The sequence below is a fragment of the Zalophus californianus genome, chromosome 4 (genome assembly GCF_009762305.2).
Source record: "Zalophus californianus isolate mZalCal1 chromosome 4, mZalCal1.pri.v2, whole genome shotgun sequence".
In the NCBI taxonomy this organism is placed as follows: Eukaryota; Metazoa; Chordata; class Mammalia; order Carnivora; family Otariidae; genus Zalophus; species Zalophus californianus.
The window spans coordinates 33967555-33980574 of NC_045598.1; the positions used below are offsets into that span (position 1 = coordinate 33967555).

General features: G+C 52.8%; 1 protein-coding gene across 4 annotated transcripts; it reads right to left on the minus strand.

Annotated features, from left to right (window-relative positions):
• Positions 1-59: 59 nt before the first annotated feature.
• ELOVL1 (ELOVL fatty acid elongase 1) lies at positions 60-13020 on the minus strand. Of its 4 annotated transcripts, none has more exons than XM_035727206.1 (9): positions 12216-13020; positions 4666-5074; positions 2118-2177; positions 1756-1946; positions 1501-1581; positions 1306-1362; positions 1113-1218; positions 886-1022; positions 60-724 (listed from the first exon to the last, which is right to left on the minus strand). In XM_035727206.1, the coding sequence occupies exons 3-9, from the start codon at positions 2161-2163 to the stop codon at positions 503-505; spliced, it is 840 nt and encodes a 279-aa protein (XP_035583099.1). In that variant the 5' UTR covers positions 2164-2177; positions 4666-5074; positions 12216-13020; the 3' UTR covers positions 60-502. The 4 variants fall into 4 exon arrangements, with proteins under 4 accessions (XP_035583099.1, XP_027469851.1, XP_027469859.1 ...); XM_027614050.2 differs by lacking the exon at positions 12216-13020 and adding an exon at positions 2704-2903 and having other exon boundaries at positions 4666-5024; XM_027614058.2 differs by lacking the exons at positions 4666-5074; positions 12216-13020 and adding exons at positions 2704-2903; positions 4113-4514.

The following is a 13020-nucleotide window of genomic DNA, read 5'->3' on the forward strand; positions in this document are numbered from 1 at the left end:
TTTAATGAAGACCTAAGTGAGTGAGCAGCCTCCACAGGCTGTATTCCCAGGCCCCCCACCCACCCTGACCTTTGGCCAAGAAGCTTCTGCTTCAGTGTGGGGTAGAGAAGGAGGGATCATAGGTCCGCAGTGACAGATTATTGCTGACCTCTTCAGTGTGAGGAAAAAGGCCACAAGACCCTGGTAGGGGCCAGTCCTGAGTGCTCCTCTCCCAAGTTTAAGGCAGGGAGGGGGAAATAAGTGTCCAGCCCTTTCAGCCCCCAGCTCTGGAGTGGCAGAGGGCAATGAGGCCATGTCCTTGGAGCTGGCCGGGAGAAGTGGGTGAGGAACGGAAGCCGTGGTCCCTGTGTACCAGCTGTGGGGAGGGGAGGGCCGGTCCCCTGCTCAGTCCTGACCACTTAAACCCTGGTCACAGGTCACCGGCGTAGGTGGGGAGAAGTCAGATGCTGCCCAAGGCGCAGTCCTGAGGCACTTAGGTGGGCACCGAGCTAGGCCACGTTTCTCATTTGGCCTTGACTTTGGTGGTACCTGGAGCTCCATTTTGCTGAAGTACACGGGGCAGCCGCTTGCCTTTGGTGTAAGAGTGATACCAGAAATTGGAGAAAAGCATGAAGAAGATAGTGCCGTACATCCAGATGAGGTGGATGATGAGTGGATACTGGTAGTTACAGCTAGGCATGAAGTAGTACTGGGAGATGTGCAGTGAGACCAGGACGAACTGGATCTAGAATAGAAAAAGGCAAGGGTCAGAGGAAACAGAGGTGGTAGAGAAAGACCGAATGTTGAATGCGGAGGCACGGGGTCAAAGGTGACGCAGGTTGAATAAAGGTAGGATCCAGACCAGGAAGGAAGGTTGGGGGAATGGTTATGGGCCAGGCCCCTCACCAGCTGGATGGCTGTCATGTGCTTTTTCCACCACAGGTAGGGCTGAGCCACCGGGCCAAGGGCGGACAGCCCATAGTACAAGTACATGATGACATGCACAGAAGAGTTGATCATGGCGTGGAAAGAGCCCATTCCTCCTGTCAGGGGACAATGAACCAGGTCAGGAAGAGTCGAGCTGCTGGTTCTCAGTGCCTGCTCCTCTTCCCCCAGTGGCCTTCACCACTCACCCGGGGCAATTTTTATCCCCCACCACCAGCTCCAGGGAAGCACCGAGTGGTGGAAGACATGTAGGAAGGTCACCTGTCCATCTTTTTTCCGGAGAATGAAGATCACCTGAGAAGAGTGGGGGAAATGGGTTTCAGAGCCAGGGCCTCTCCTTTCTCCCCGCCAGGTCCTCAGAAATCTCCTATAACTACTCACCGTGTCCATCAGCTCAATGAACTTGGAGAAGAGGAAGAGCCAGGCCACTCGAACCATCTGCAAGAAGTCAGGCAGCCTTAGGACCCCCATGCTACTCCAAAAACTTCCCTGAACTGGTCCATAAGCCCGGGGCACAGCCAAACTGCTATCCCCAAGGTGCTTATAATCTAGCTGCACCCCTCCATCCCCACTTACCCTTAGTGCCTCCGGGCTGCTGGAATAGTCCACAGGATCGCAGCGCCAGGTGTAGGTACTCAACCAGCCAGACATCAAGAACTAGGAAGAAGTGTGGATTAGACCACCAGGGATCCACCCTGCCCAATCCCTCCTGCTATCTAGCTGAAGAAATGGATCTGAGCCTCTCTGGAAAGGAGATGCCATGCTCTGACCCCAAGGCCTGCCCCTTATCCTGCCAGCAGGATTTAAAACCTAGGTATCCCAGAGGCCCACCTCATAGACAATGTAGAGGGAGAGTGCCACCAGTGAGAAGTTGTAGACAATCATGAAGCCCCGGAGCTGAAAGGGCTTCCGATTGGCCATGATGCGAGGCCCAAGTGACAGAACGAAGTATATGTAGGTCAGGAGGATGGAGGTCATTAGCAGGGGGGACCCCATCAGAGGGTAGCCCTGGATCCGAGGATCTGTGGATAAGGGTCAAGGAGTCAGAAAGAGTCACAGGGTCCAAAGGGTCCCCACCAGGTGTACAGGCATACGGTCAGGTCACAGAGGGTCAAGGAGTTGGCAGGGACTCTCCAGTAGGAGACAGCCTTAGATCCAGGGATCCTGGGGCAGGAGGGAGGACAGCATCTTACCTGCATACTTCATCATCTCCTGGTACAAGTTCACAACTGCCTCCATCCTGGCTAAAGATTCTGGGGAGGGATGGGGGGGTGGGTGTCAGGGCCGGCTGTGCCCCCAGCCTACCCCTGACCCACAGACAGGACACAGACCAGATGAGACAACTCCCGACACCTCCTTGCAGAAAGGACAGAGGAGGGAGAGGAAGGAATTGCCGGGACCGGGGGTAGGAGGCACGGTTTCCCGCGCAGCCTGCCTGCCTGCTGGGAAGGGCTGTGCCGCCCGCCTCTCCACACCTCACTCGCCTCGCTCACTCCCTGCACCGCCACCGAGATTCTTACCACCCGCTCTCACCTCCCCTCTTCCTCCACAGGGGAGCTCTCCATTTCCGGTCTCTCTCTGGAGAATCTTACCTCTCCTCTCCAGAATGACCGCCTCTCCCTTCCCCACCAGTCCCCCACCTCTCCAGCGGGAGATGGTCCTTTTTCTGCCCAGGGATCCTCCCCTTCAACCGCTCCAGTCCACCTTCGGGATGCTCGCCCCCACAACTCCCTCCACCCCTGCCCCTTTCTCCTCTCCTCTGCCCTCCCAGGCTCTCACCTCCAGCGACTCTCTCCGCTCCCCGCTCCCCTCCTCTCCGGCACTCCCCTCCTGCCCTTCCGCTCCCGAGCCTGGCTCTTGGAGACTCCTGCCCCGGCGGCTCCACCTGTCCGACTTGATCTGGAAGCGCCCCGCCCTCCACCCGCCCCCGCTGCACTGCGGCATGGGGTGGAGGGTGGGTCCAGGCCACAGGTCAGGGCCTGGAGAAGCAAGACCAAACCAGGATTGAGAAAGCCAAGAGTAAAGCATGGGACTCACCACCCACCCACCCTGGATAGCCAGATGAGCTAAGGCTCTAGCTTAGTTTTGAGCCAGAAACCTCGCAGGACTCCAGCCCAGGCCTAGCCTTGGCCCAAAAAGAATTGTTGAAAACCCACACCCAGCATCCTCTCCTAAACCAGCCATAAATTCTCAGTTTGTCTTGCTTCAGAATGGGTACAATCACCCTTCTCTCCCTGGGAGGGGCAGCGAGGCCAGTGGCATGTGAGGAGGTGGGTGAGTGGGGGAGGTCTCGGGAATCTTCCCCTCCCTTAGGGAGGGTCCCAATGAGCCAGGCCCTCTCCCCCTCAGAACCTGAAGGAATGTCGGGGGAGGGCGCACTGGGACACAAAAGCCTCGGCCCAGACCCAGGAGAGCCTGGGATGCCAAGGCTGTCCCAGAGGGGCAAGGCATTCCCCAACCGGCCAGGGTAGCAGATGCTCTGCGAGCTGCCTGCATTCTAGTCTGCCAGGTCCCCTCTGTCCAGGGAACAAGGCGTGCAGGCACTAAGTGAAGAATATCCACCTTCTGACATCTCCACGAGGCCTTCCACGTGCCCCTCACACACTCTGCTAGGCACACATCCCACAGATGCTCTCACAGCCTCCATGGGGATCCCCAACTGCCCCCACCACGGTCAGGCCCCAAGTCCTCCCTCTCGCACAGCTCCCCCCAGCACCAATGACAGGCCAACCCAGAGCTGGCACACCTATGACACGCAGGGCCCACACACCTCCTGCTGGCATTCACCACCCCCCTGTGACACACCACCCAAACAGCCTCCATGGGCTTTGACATGCAGAGTTTCTGATACTCAGACCCACTCCTAACTCTATTCACACTGGCAACACACCCAAAACACTCACACGGCCGCCTTCCCTGGTCCTGCACTACCACGTTCAAATGCTCATGCTCACACCCCCAGGCCCACACGCAGCTTTACTCACACCTACGTGAGTCACAGATAAATGTGGTCACAGACATAAACTCAGACACCCCACTTAGAGATGAATGAACATAAAGTCACCCTTACCACATTCAGACACACCTGCCTTCGGGTCTTGCACACAGATCTCTTTCCTGGACGACAATCACCATTCATTCATTCACAATCAGATCTCGTTGGCTGCCTCTTCTGTGGCGGGGCCTACCTGGCAGAGGCCTGTGCTTACACACGGTTCCTCCCTGACCCATGTGAGCCTGCCAGCTGGTTATCTCTCCCGCTCTCGCAACCACCACCTCAAGTTCACCCCCCCACAAACACTCAAGCCCCCTGGAGGTCAGGAGTGGCTCCAAGCTCTGGAAAGGACCTCTCCCCCTGCTTGAGGAGCACTGGGTGTGTCCCTGGTAGGGGAACTCAGGCGGGTGCTTCCTTCCTTTAAGATGGATGGAAGGGAAAAGGAGACAGGCAAAGGAGGGGGGAGGGGAAGGGAAAAGAGAAGAACTGGGAGCAAAGGAGAGGGAGGAGAAGAGCCTAGAGGGACAAGACCGGGAGCTGGTGGAAGAAAGCCTAGGTTTAAGCAAATAGGGGCCGGGATCCGAGGGAGGCTGCCGGCCAGGCCCGGCCCCAGAGAGCTGGGACCTCCCACCCACGGTCCCGGGAACAGCCTCGCCCACAGGCTGGGCAGGGCAGGGCAGGGCAGGGCCAAGCGGGCAGGGTGCCCGGGCACGTGGACAGCCCGCCCGTGGAAGGTCCAGACTCACCAGTGGGGGGCCAGGCGGGCAGCAGTGAAGGGCTCAGAGGGAGCAGGGCCACAGAGAAGTCCCCAGGGCCAGCTTGCCTGCCACTTCCTCATCTGCTGGGCCGACTTTCTGTCACCAGAGGGGGACGGGGCGGGCCGGGCGGGGGGCGCCTGCTGATTGGCCCCGACTCGGCTCTGCCCGAGGGGCGGGCGCAGGGGCGGGCCGCCAGATTCCGGGGCAGGAAGCACGCCCAGCCAGGGCTCCCCACCCCTTCCCTCCGCAACGCGCAGCCGGCTCCATCGGTCCCTGGCCCGCCAGAGGTGCACCTGGCTTCTTCCTGACGCTCAGTCTCATTCTCGGACCTCCAGTGACTGTCCACCAACGCGACCAACACATCTTCTGTCCGTCGCAGGCCTACCCAGGTTGGACCCTGCGGAAAGTTCCAGGCCTCAGCATCCCTTTCCTCCAGAGCTCTCTCTCCAGGGGGTGGTGGGAGGGTTGCGCGGGAGGCAGCACGTGTGTGCTAAGGGCTAACCAGGGGTAGCAGAGAGGTCTCAGCCGGAGGGAGCAGCTGGGCAAGGAAGCCTTCTCAAACAGCCCATAAACTTGAGCCCTAGCATTAGGAACTGCTAAGAGGACTTCACAGTGGGAGAGTACAAGTGGCCTGGGGCAGGAACAGTGAATCACTGGCTCAACTGGCCTTGAAGGTACTGAAAGGAAAAGGGAAGTGAGGCCAACTGTGGCTGAATCTAGTAGGATTTGAAGGCCAACACGGGCAGTTGGGTTTTATTCTGGAAGCAGAGGAGAAAGAGTGAAGGTTCCCAAGGAGGCTGCAATCAGGCTTGTATGATCACATACTTATTGGACACCTACCATGTGCAAGACTGTGGTAAGTGCTAGTGACACATGGGTGAAGAAGGCAGATGCTGCTGTCGCAGCCCGGGGTTTACGGGCTAGCAGAGTCACGTCGCTCTGGCAGCAGGGCGATGAGCTTATTGAGGCAGACCAGGTGAGAGCTAACAGCCTGACCTAAGCAGCTTTGGAAACTTGATGGGATTCGAGTGGCAGACACTGGAGATGTCCCCAAGACAGGTGGACTCTCTATACTTAGCTGTCTGTCCAGCTTCCTGCACTCCCCTCCCAGCTCCACACACTCACCCACTAGACTGAACTGGGGTGAGGACTAAGTTTGAGCGGAATGTAATGTGCAGCTCCAGCGGCTCCTGGAGCGGTGCTTTGCATCTCGTGACCCAATAACTGCTTGTTGGATCGGACGGTGTAAATGTGGACAGAAAGGGAATTCAGAAGAGACCGTGGTTTGGGAGAAATAATATGCTCATAAATGGTGGGATGCAGCCGTGTAGTTTAGTCTTAGAGGTAAGAGGTCAGAGCCAAACTTGAACTATGATCCAGCCTGTGAGCAGCTACCCTTGAAAGACAATTCAAAAGGCTCAAATTTCTTAGCGTTATAACATTAAGGCCTCCCTGATCGGGCCCTCAGCCTGCCATTCTACCTGTTATTCTCCTGTGCTAGGCTTTAACTGTTCCCCAAGGATGTCTGCATCTTTCGCACACTCCCACCCCTCCAAGCCTTGTCCCCTGGCTCAATACAAGGTACACACAGCTCTCCCAGGTAGTAATCCCCTTCTCCGAGCGCTGCTCCCCCAATCCTACAGCAGTCCTAAAGCGACGCAATTATCTGCAACCTCCCCCACTCGACGTTCCTCTCAGCCAGAGGCACGTGGTAGTCGGCTCCGTATCTCTTGCACCTGGGCCCACTGGCTGGCTCATTTGATCCTTCAGAATGTGGAGTGAATATCAGAATAAATGAGACTGTGAGAAAGGCAAGAGAGGTCGAGGGACCCAGAGTCAGGCAGGGAGGACGGTGAGAATTCAGAAGGCTTTCTACTTCCCCGGGGGTGGCAGTCTCCCTTGAGTCTGTAAATATTTGTTTAAAGCCTAATGTGTTCCAGGTATACTTTGGTGGCTTTGGGGTCACCCCTGACTCCGCAGGCCTGAGTTTAAATCTTCCAGTGAGTACCTGCGTGACCTTCTGCAAGCTGCCAAACCTCTATACGATGGCAACTGCAGTGCCTCCCCCATCCTCGAGAAGCGTGAAGGAGCTGGGCCACGTGCAGTGCTTAGCCCTGCTTCTGGACGCAACATTTCAGATGGTGGGAAGCAACCCATACGTTAAGAACATACCACTGCCGAAAACCAGTATGTCAGTCTTGTGTGTATACTCATGAGCACTGGTTCGACAGATACTTCCTCAGCGCTTACTGTGTGCACACAGTGCTCGGAGAACTCTAGTGAGAGGCTGTGCATTCAGTATCCACCTAGGGACAAATGAGACACGAATAAAGCAGACGACCAGAGAGGATGTGCAGTCACCGAGGTCAAAGGTAGTAGAAGCAGGGAACTTCAGCTACCCATTTATTCACCTGGGCCCCGGTGGTAAATGAGCACAGCATGCCGTCAGTCAACGCTGACTGACTACAGGAGTGAACGTGCACCAAGACTCACTTCGCTCAGTTCCTGTCCTAGTCCTGGGAAAAAGCGTCTCTGATAGAGATCACCTGGCCCCACATCCTACCAAATGGCATCCTCCATCCTCCACGGCCCTGGGTTTCCTGCAAAACACTCGAAGTCTAGAGGAGGACACCAATCATAGTTAGCATGTGGCGAGTGTTCCCACAGAGATAAACACAGAGGCTTATGAAAGCACTGAGGAGGGGCACCCTACCCTAGGGTGGGGGTGAGTTCTTGAAGGCTTCACAGAAAGGACACTAAGCTGAACGTTGAAGGGCACTTTCTAGAAAGCAGGGAAATGCATTCCAGGCAGAGGGAAGCATGGGTGTGAAGGCACAGAAGCAAGAGATGTGGCAGGTTCGGGGAGCTCTAGGTAGTTCAGTGTGGCTCCAGCTCAGAGGGCAGAGTGGTCAGGGCAGGAAACACAGGCAGAAATCAGTTTATACAGAGCCCTGAACGCCATGGTAAGAAGTGTGGATTTTGTTCTGTTTATGTTTTTCAGCCCTGGCTGCACATAATCACCTGGGAGCTTTTAAAAATATCAATGTCTGGCTCTCACCTTCAGATTGATTCTAATGGCTGTTTTTGACGGGAAGAGTCTTGAGCATGTTTATGTGCGGTGTGGAAAGAGATAATGGGATCCAGCATACACACGGAGGGATTAGCCTTTGGCTAAGGAGAACACCTCACAGACTGACATGTACGGAAAAGAAGGGTAAATTTGTCAGGGGACTGGGAGAGGAGGTCATTTGGGGCCTGCAGAGAAGCTTGGTGGAACGGGCAGGCTGATAAACTGGAGAAACTGAAGGGGTCCAGGAAGGGGTCCAGGAACTCACAGGCTCGATAAGTTGAGTTTGGCCAGGTATTGGGGAGGGGCATGCAGGGGAAGAAGCCCCAGTCCAACAGCTAAAATTCCCCCTCCTTCATGGAACCTTCCTGACTAACTGGAAGTGAGGTGACTCCCCCCAGGGCCCCCCCTGTCTGACTCACTGCTCACTCACTGCTCTCTCAGGGGCCCTTCTCCATCCTCATTCCCCAGAAGATAAACCACTGATTATTTTCTGCAAGGGTTCAGTCTGAAAACCACCATCCCTGTGAACGCAAACAACTCCGTTCCCATGATTATCTGAGGCTTTACATGTTTCAGCAGAAATATTAAAAGGAATTGGAATCAAAGAAGCAGGAATAGCAATGAGAAACAAATGGAAAAAGGCATGCCTGTGTGTTTATGAGCAGGTGGGCGAACAGGTGGAGGAGTGGAGGGGACAGAGCATGGGAGACGTGGGGGAGTCGGCTAAAAATGATAGGAACTGAGGGTCTAGGCTAACAGACACCAGGAGTGGCACGTAGAGATGAAAGCAGTCTCCTGGGGGCTGTGTCAGGCTTCTCCCCTCCCCATCCTGTAAAGGACAAAGGGCACTTTCTACACAGTCGCCACACAGAGGAGTTGGGGGGGAGGGCTGAGTCTGTGAGGACAGGGGAGTGAAGAGAGGGTGAAGGGGTTGTCAGTTAATCATTCTGCATATCCTTGGGCCTTTGCCCGCTCGCCAGTGTCCTCCACCTAAGGCTGAGACCTCTGCTAAAGGAACCAGAGCTGGAAAAACATTCAGCTGGCAGAAGGGGGAGACTGTGTGTGAACACTCGTCACATCTGTCCGTGGGCAGCCAAAGCCTACACACTGTGGGTAGCATGCATTGCTCACTGAACAGAACTAAAGAAACTCAGGTATGGGAAGAGGGCTGTGATAGAACCTGCAGAAAAAGCTGTGGAGAGGGAAAAGGGGAGACTTTTGGTTAGGGGACAAACCAGGGGAGGTTATCAAGATGAGGGAAAGACAGCCAGATCTGGAAGATGTGTTGAGAGGGCCCAAAAGGGGAAAAGAGAAAGCGTAGCTTATTATTCACTACTTTCTCTGGCAAGAATGGGCCCCTAAGAGCTGCTTTCCGTACGTTCTTATGGTTCAGTCCTGTAACTACTGTTATCCCCACTTCGTGGATGGAAAGAATTGAATCAGAAAGGGTGTGGATGGGCGCCTGGGTGGTTCAGTTGGTTAAGCGACTGCCTTCGGCTCAGGTCATGATCCTGGAGTCCCGGGATCGAGTCCTGCATCGGGCTCCCTGCTCAGCAGGGAGTCTGCTTCTCCCTCTGATCCTCCCCCCTCTCATGCTCTCTCTCTCTGAAATAAATAAATGAAATATTAAAAAAAAAAAAGCGTGATGGATTTTTCTCAAGGTCACATGGCAAGTAAGGCGGAAGCAACACAGGTGTTCCAGGCTGAGGAAAAAGTGTGGACAAAGGGATGGAAGGAGGAAAGCACAGCACAGGTACAGGGAATTGCTACACCTGATTCTGCTTAGCCAAACCATACGCTGAATAAGAGGCCTTCATATGCCAGAAGGTGAAAAAGTTGGTTGGTCCCAAATGAAAGAATGAGGAGTTTTGTTTGTACTGGGGCATCCCGAAGAATTTTTAAGAAAGGGGTTATGATCCCCATTGTTCTTTAGAACGACAAACCTGGGGACAATATGATATATATCACCAGGAGGAGAGGAGGGGAAGGGGAGCCAGCCGAGAGACCAGCTACAGTGCACAGGTGTGATGTACACACAAACACACACACACACACACAACTGTGACACACAGAAGGCTTGAGAGCGTAGAGCAGACAGAGGACACAATTGACAGGAAGGTGGTCATGCTGGATAACTCAGGTGGAGCAGAGTGGAGGAAATGAATGCATTTGGGGACATCTGGAGTGTGAAGTAAGTGACACATTCCATAGGTAATCTTAAAACACAGTTCTGGAAGTTTAGAATGGACAGGGCTCGAGGAAAAAAAAAAATCCAAAGATTCTCTGAAATCACATAAAGTAGACTGTGAGAGCTCAGACACTTTCCCAGCCAGGGGAAAAGTGCTTTCATTTCCTTTAAGGAATTCCTGCCCCCACTCCACTGGCCTGTTAATCATGGTGTTCTCCCAGTTTCCCCCAGTCTGAGCTCCTAACAGCCCAGAATCCAGTCAAGAACAATTAGAGTTCCTACATGAGATGAGCCCTCCTGCTGCAGAGTGCCGAAATACAGAGACAGAGAGCCTCGGACATCGGAGCCTCCTGCAGCCGGTCACCCTTCAACCCTCCCTCTGAATAACCCAAATAGAATCGGGTCCCCCTCTCTTTGTTTTTGGTTAAGCTAGTTTAATTGTAATGTGCTATAATCAAAGCAGTCTAATATACCATGATGCAATAAAAATGAAATTGCTCAGGAGAGAGTAGGGGAAGAGAATAGTAGTTAATATTTGAGTGCTGACTATACTTCAAGGGCCTTTTATGCCCTTCTAAGAAGTTTGGACTTTACCCAGTAGAAAATTACGAGCTACTTAAAGGTTTCACTTTTTTAAGTATGTTCAGTGCAAAGTACCCTTTTGAGGTCTAGGCTATAATCCCATTTCACAGAGGTGGAAACGGGTTCTTGGAAGGGAGATAACTCGCCTCAGGCCACACAATGGATGTGTCCAGATCAGGTATAATTGAAGAATGGTCGAGTATACAGGGAAGGAGTTGGTAAAGACCTGATAGGAGTGACACTGGAAGGATGAACAAGGGGACTGGCAGCAGGAAAAAGAGAGGGCAGACAGTCCAAGTAGAGGGCAGAGCCTCTGCAAGCAGTAGACGTGTGACATAGCACCTCACTCCCGGGTCCTAGCTCCAGCTGAGAGTACTTACAGCTCAGTGGCCAAGAACAGTGGAGTTGCCGTGACACAGCAAGGCCTACGGGACTGGTGGTGAGTGTGAAGAGAGGCAAGCACAAGCTCTGATCTGTGATACCTGGGGAATTACAACAGCAGCCCATGAAGACCCGAGCCCAAACCTGGTAAGCATGGACAAATGAGGGAACTCCTCACAACTGCACAGAGTGATCTTTGCATGGTGTAGGGTCCCCTTTAGGGACAGAATTGTAGGCAGACTGTGGAACTGAGCCTTCAACTGGTTGGACAGGAGATATAGTTTAGGAGGGGGGACAAAGAACATTTCAGGTGAGGGAGCTTGTCATTCGGTCTCAAAGCAAAATGACACACAATTTAAGAGACCAAACTGGGCTTTAATGGAAGAATATGGGTGTCAACTAAGTGGGAGAAAAAAAATTCACAAAACTAGATTCAAAAATGACTTATCACACCAGGCAAACCAATGTAAAAATGTTCTACATTCGGTGAAGACACTGTGGGGGATGAGAAGTGCACAAAGGATCTCTCAGGAGGCTGAGCTCCTGAGGCTGAGCATGACGTCAGCAAAGACAAGGTGCACAGGGAGGAAGAAGTTGTCCTCATAAAGGGATTGATCAATCATTGGCTTAAGCAACAATTATTGACAGCAGAGTTCTAGACACTATCCTGAGAATAGCGAATATTTATCAAGCTTTTATTGTTAGGTACTATTCTGAGCACTTAGTATGTAGTAATCTATTTAAACATCACAGCAACCCTACAATATTGCCACTAATATCATCATCCCCAGGAATAAGGAAACTGAGGCACAGAAGTAAATTAACTTTTCCAAGCCACACAGCTAGTAAGTGGCACAGCTAGGCAGTCTGAACCTGCTCTTTTAACCAAAATGCTACATTATTCTATCTCCCCCAAGTCAACTAAATCACACTACTGTAGCAGCTAGCAGGGCACCTGGGTGGCTCAGTTGTTAAGCGTCTGCCTTCGGCTCAGGTCATGATCCCAGGGTCCTGGGATCGAGCCCTGCATCGGGCTCTCTGCTCGGCGGGAAGCCTGCTTCTCCCTCTCCCACTCCCCCTGCTTGTGTTCCCTCTCTCGCTGTCTCTCTCTCTGTAAAGAAAAAAAAAATAGTAGCAGCTAGCATTTATAGTGTTTATGGTGGGCCAGGTGCTGTAGTATGCCAGACACACACATTCATGCCAAAGATCACCTAGCTCCCAGGTAGATGAACTGGAATTCAAACCCTGACAGTTCAGGGTGCTTGAACCTGGAGGACAATAAAGAGCATAGAAGAGGAGGTAACTGACTTTACTTACTTGAGTGCCACTGAGTTGTGTCCACACTGGGTTGTCAGAAAACTTCACAGAAGACCGGCTCATGGGCTGAATTTTGAAAGATGACTGGTATTCATCAGAGAGAATGATGGGGAAAAATGTTCCTTGCAGAGGGAATGGCAGGACAAAAAGAACGGAGGCTAGAAAGAATTTGTTCATTTCAGGAAACTTCAAGCAGCTTGTATGGCTTGAAAACAGAGTGGGCGGCAGGACAAGGGAGAAACTAAGTCAGGAGAAGTCAGGGGGCCAGATCACACAGAATCTTACTTGCCTTTCCGGGAAATTTTAGATGTTTTTCAAATTTTTTAATGAAGTAAATGTAATGGCAAAAAAGACAGAAAGAAATATCCCCCAGGAAATCCAGTGGCTTACTCTGAACCCCTTCGGACTAGTAGGAATTTCTTGAAGTCTATTTTCTCCTAATAATGCATACATGGTAGTTTTTTGTTCTCTGTTTAAATTACTTACCCTCAAGAAAATGAGTGTTCCAGGGTGATTTGACCCAAGGACTTTCAGCATGCCTGGCACACCAACCTGTCAGGTGCATGGACTCCAGTTTGAGAAACATGGGGAGGGAACTATCAAAAGGATTTTAATCAAAGGAGCAATGTGATCTGATCAGCAGTTTAGAAAGACCTGGCAGCCGTATCAAAGATGGGTCGGAGTGGGATACAGGGAGTCTGAACACTTTTAGGGAAAGAGGCCCAGGGCCTAAAATGCAGGGCAGGATGGATAGATATTAGGGAGCCAGAAGAGATAGGATTTGGCACCTGGGGGTGGGACACAG

What these genes read in the sequence shown, in the direction of transcription:
- ELOVL1 (XM_027614033.2), bottom strand. Translation starts at nt 4,155, where the DNA reads ATGGGTCAGGGAGGAACCGTGTGTAAGCACAGGCCTCTGCCAG. An exon ending in TAAGCACAGGCCTCTGCCAG is followed by an intron (nt 2,178 to 4,112) that starts GTAGGCCCCGCC and finishes ATCCCTCCCCAG; the next exon opens with AATCTTTAGCCAGGATGGAG. An exon ending in GGAGATGATGAAGTATGCAG is followed by an intron (nt 1,947 to 2,117) that starts GTAAGATGCTGT and finishes CCTTATCCACAG; the next exon opens with ATCCTCGGATCCAGGGCTAC.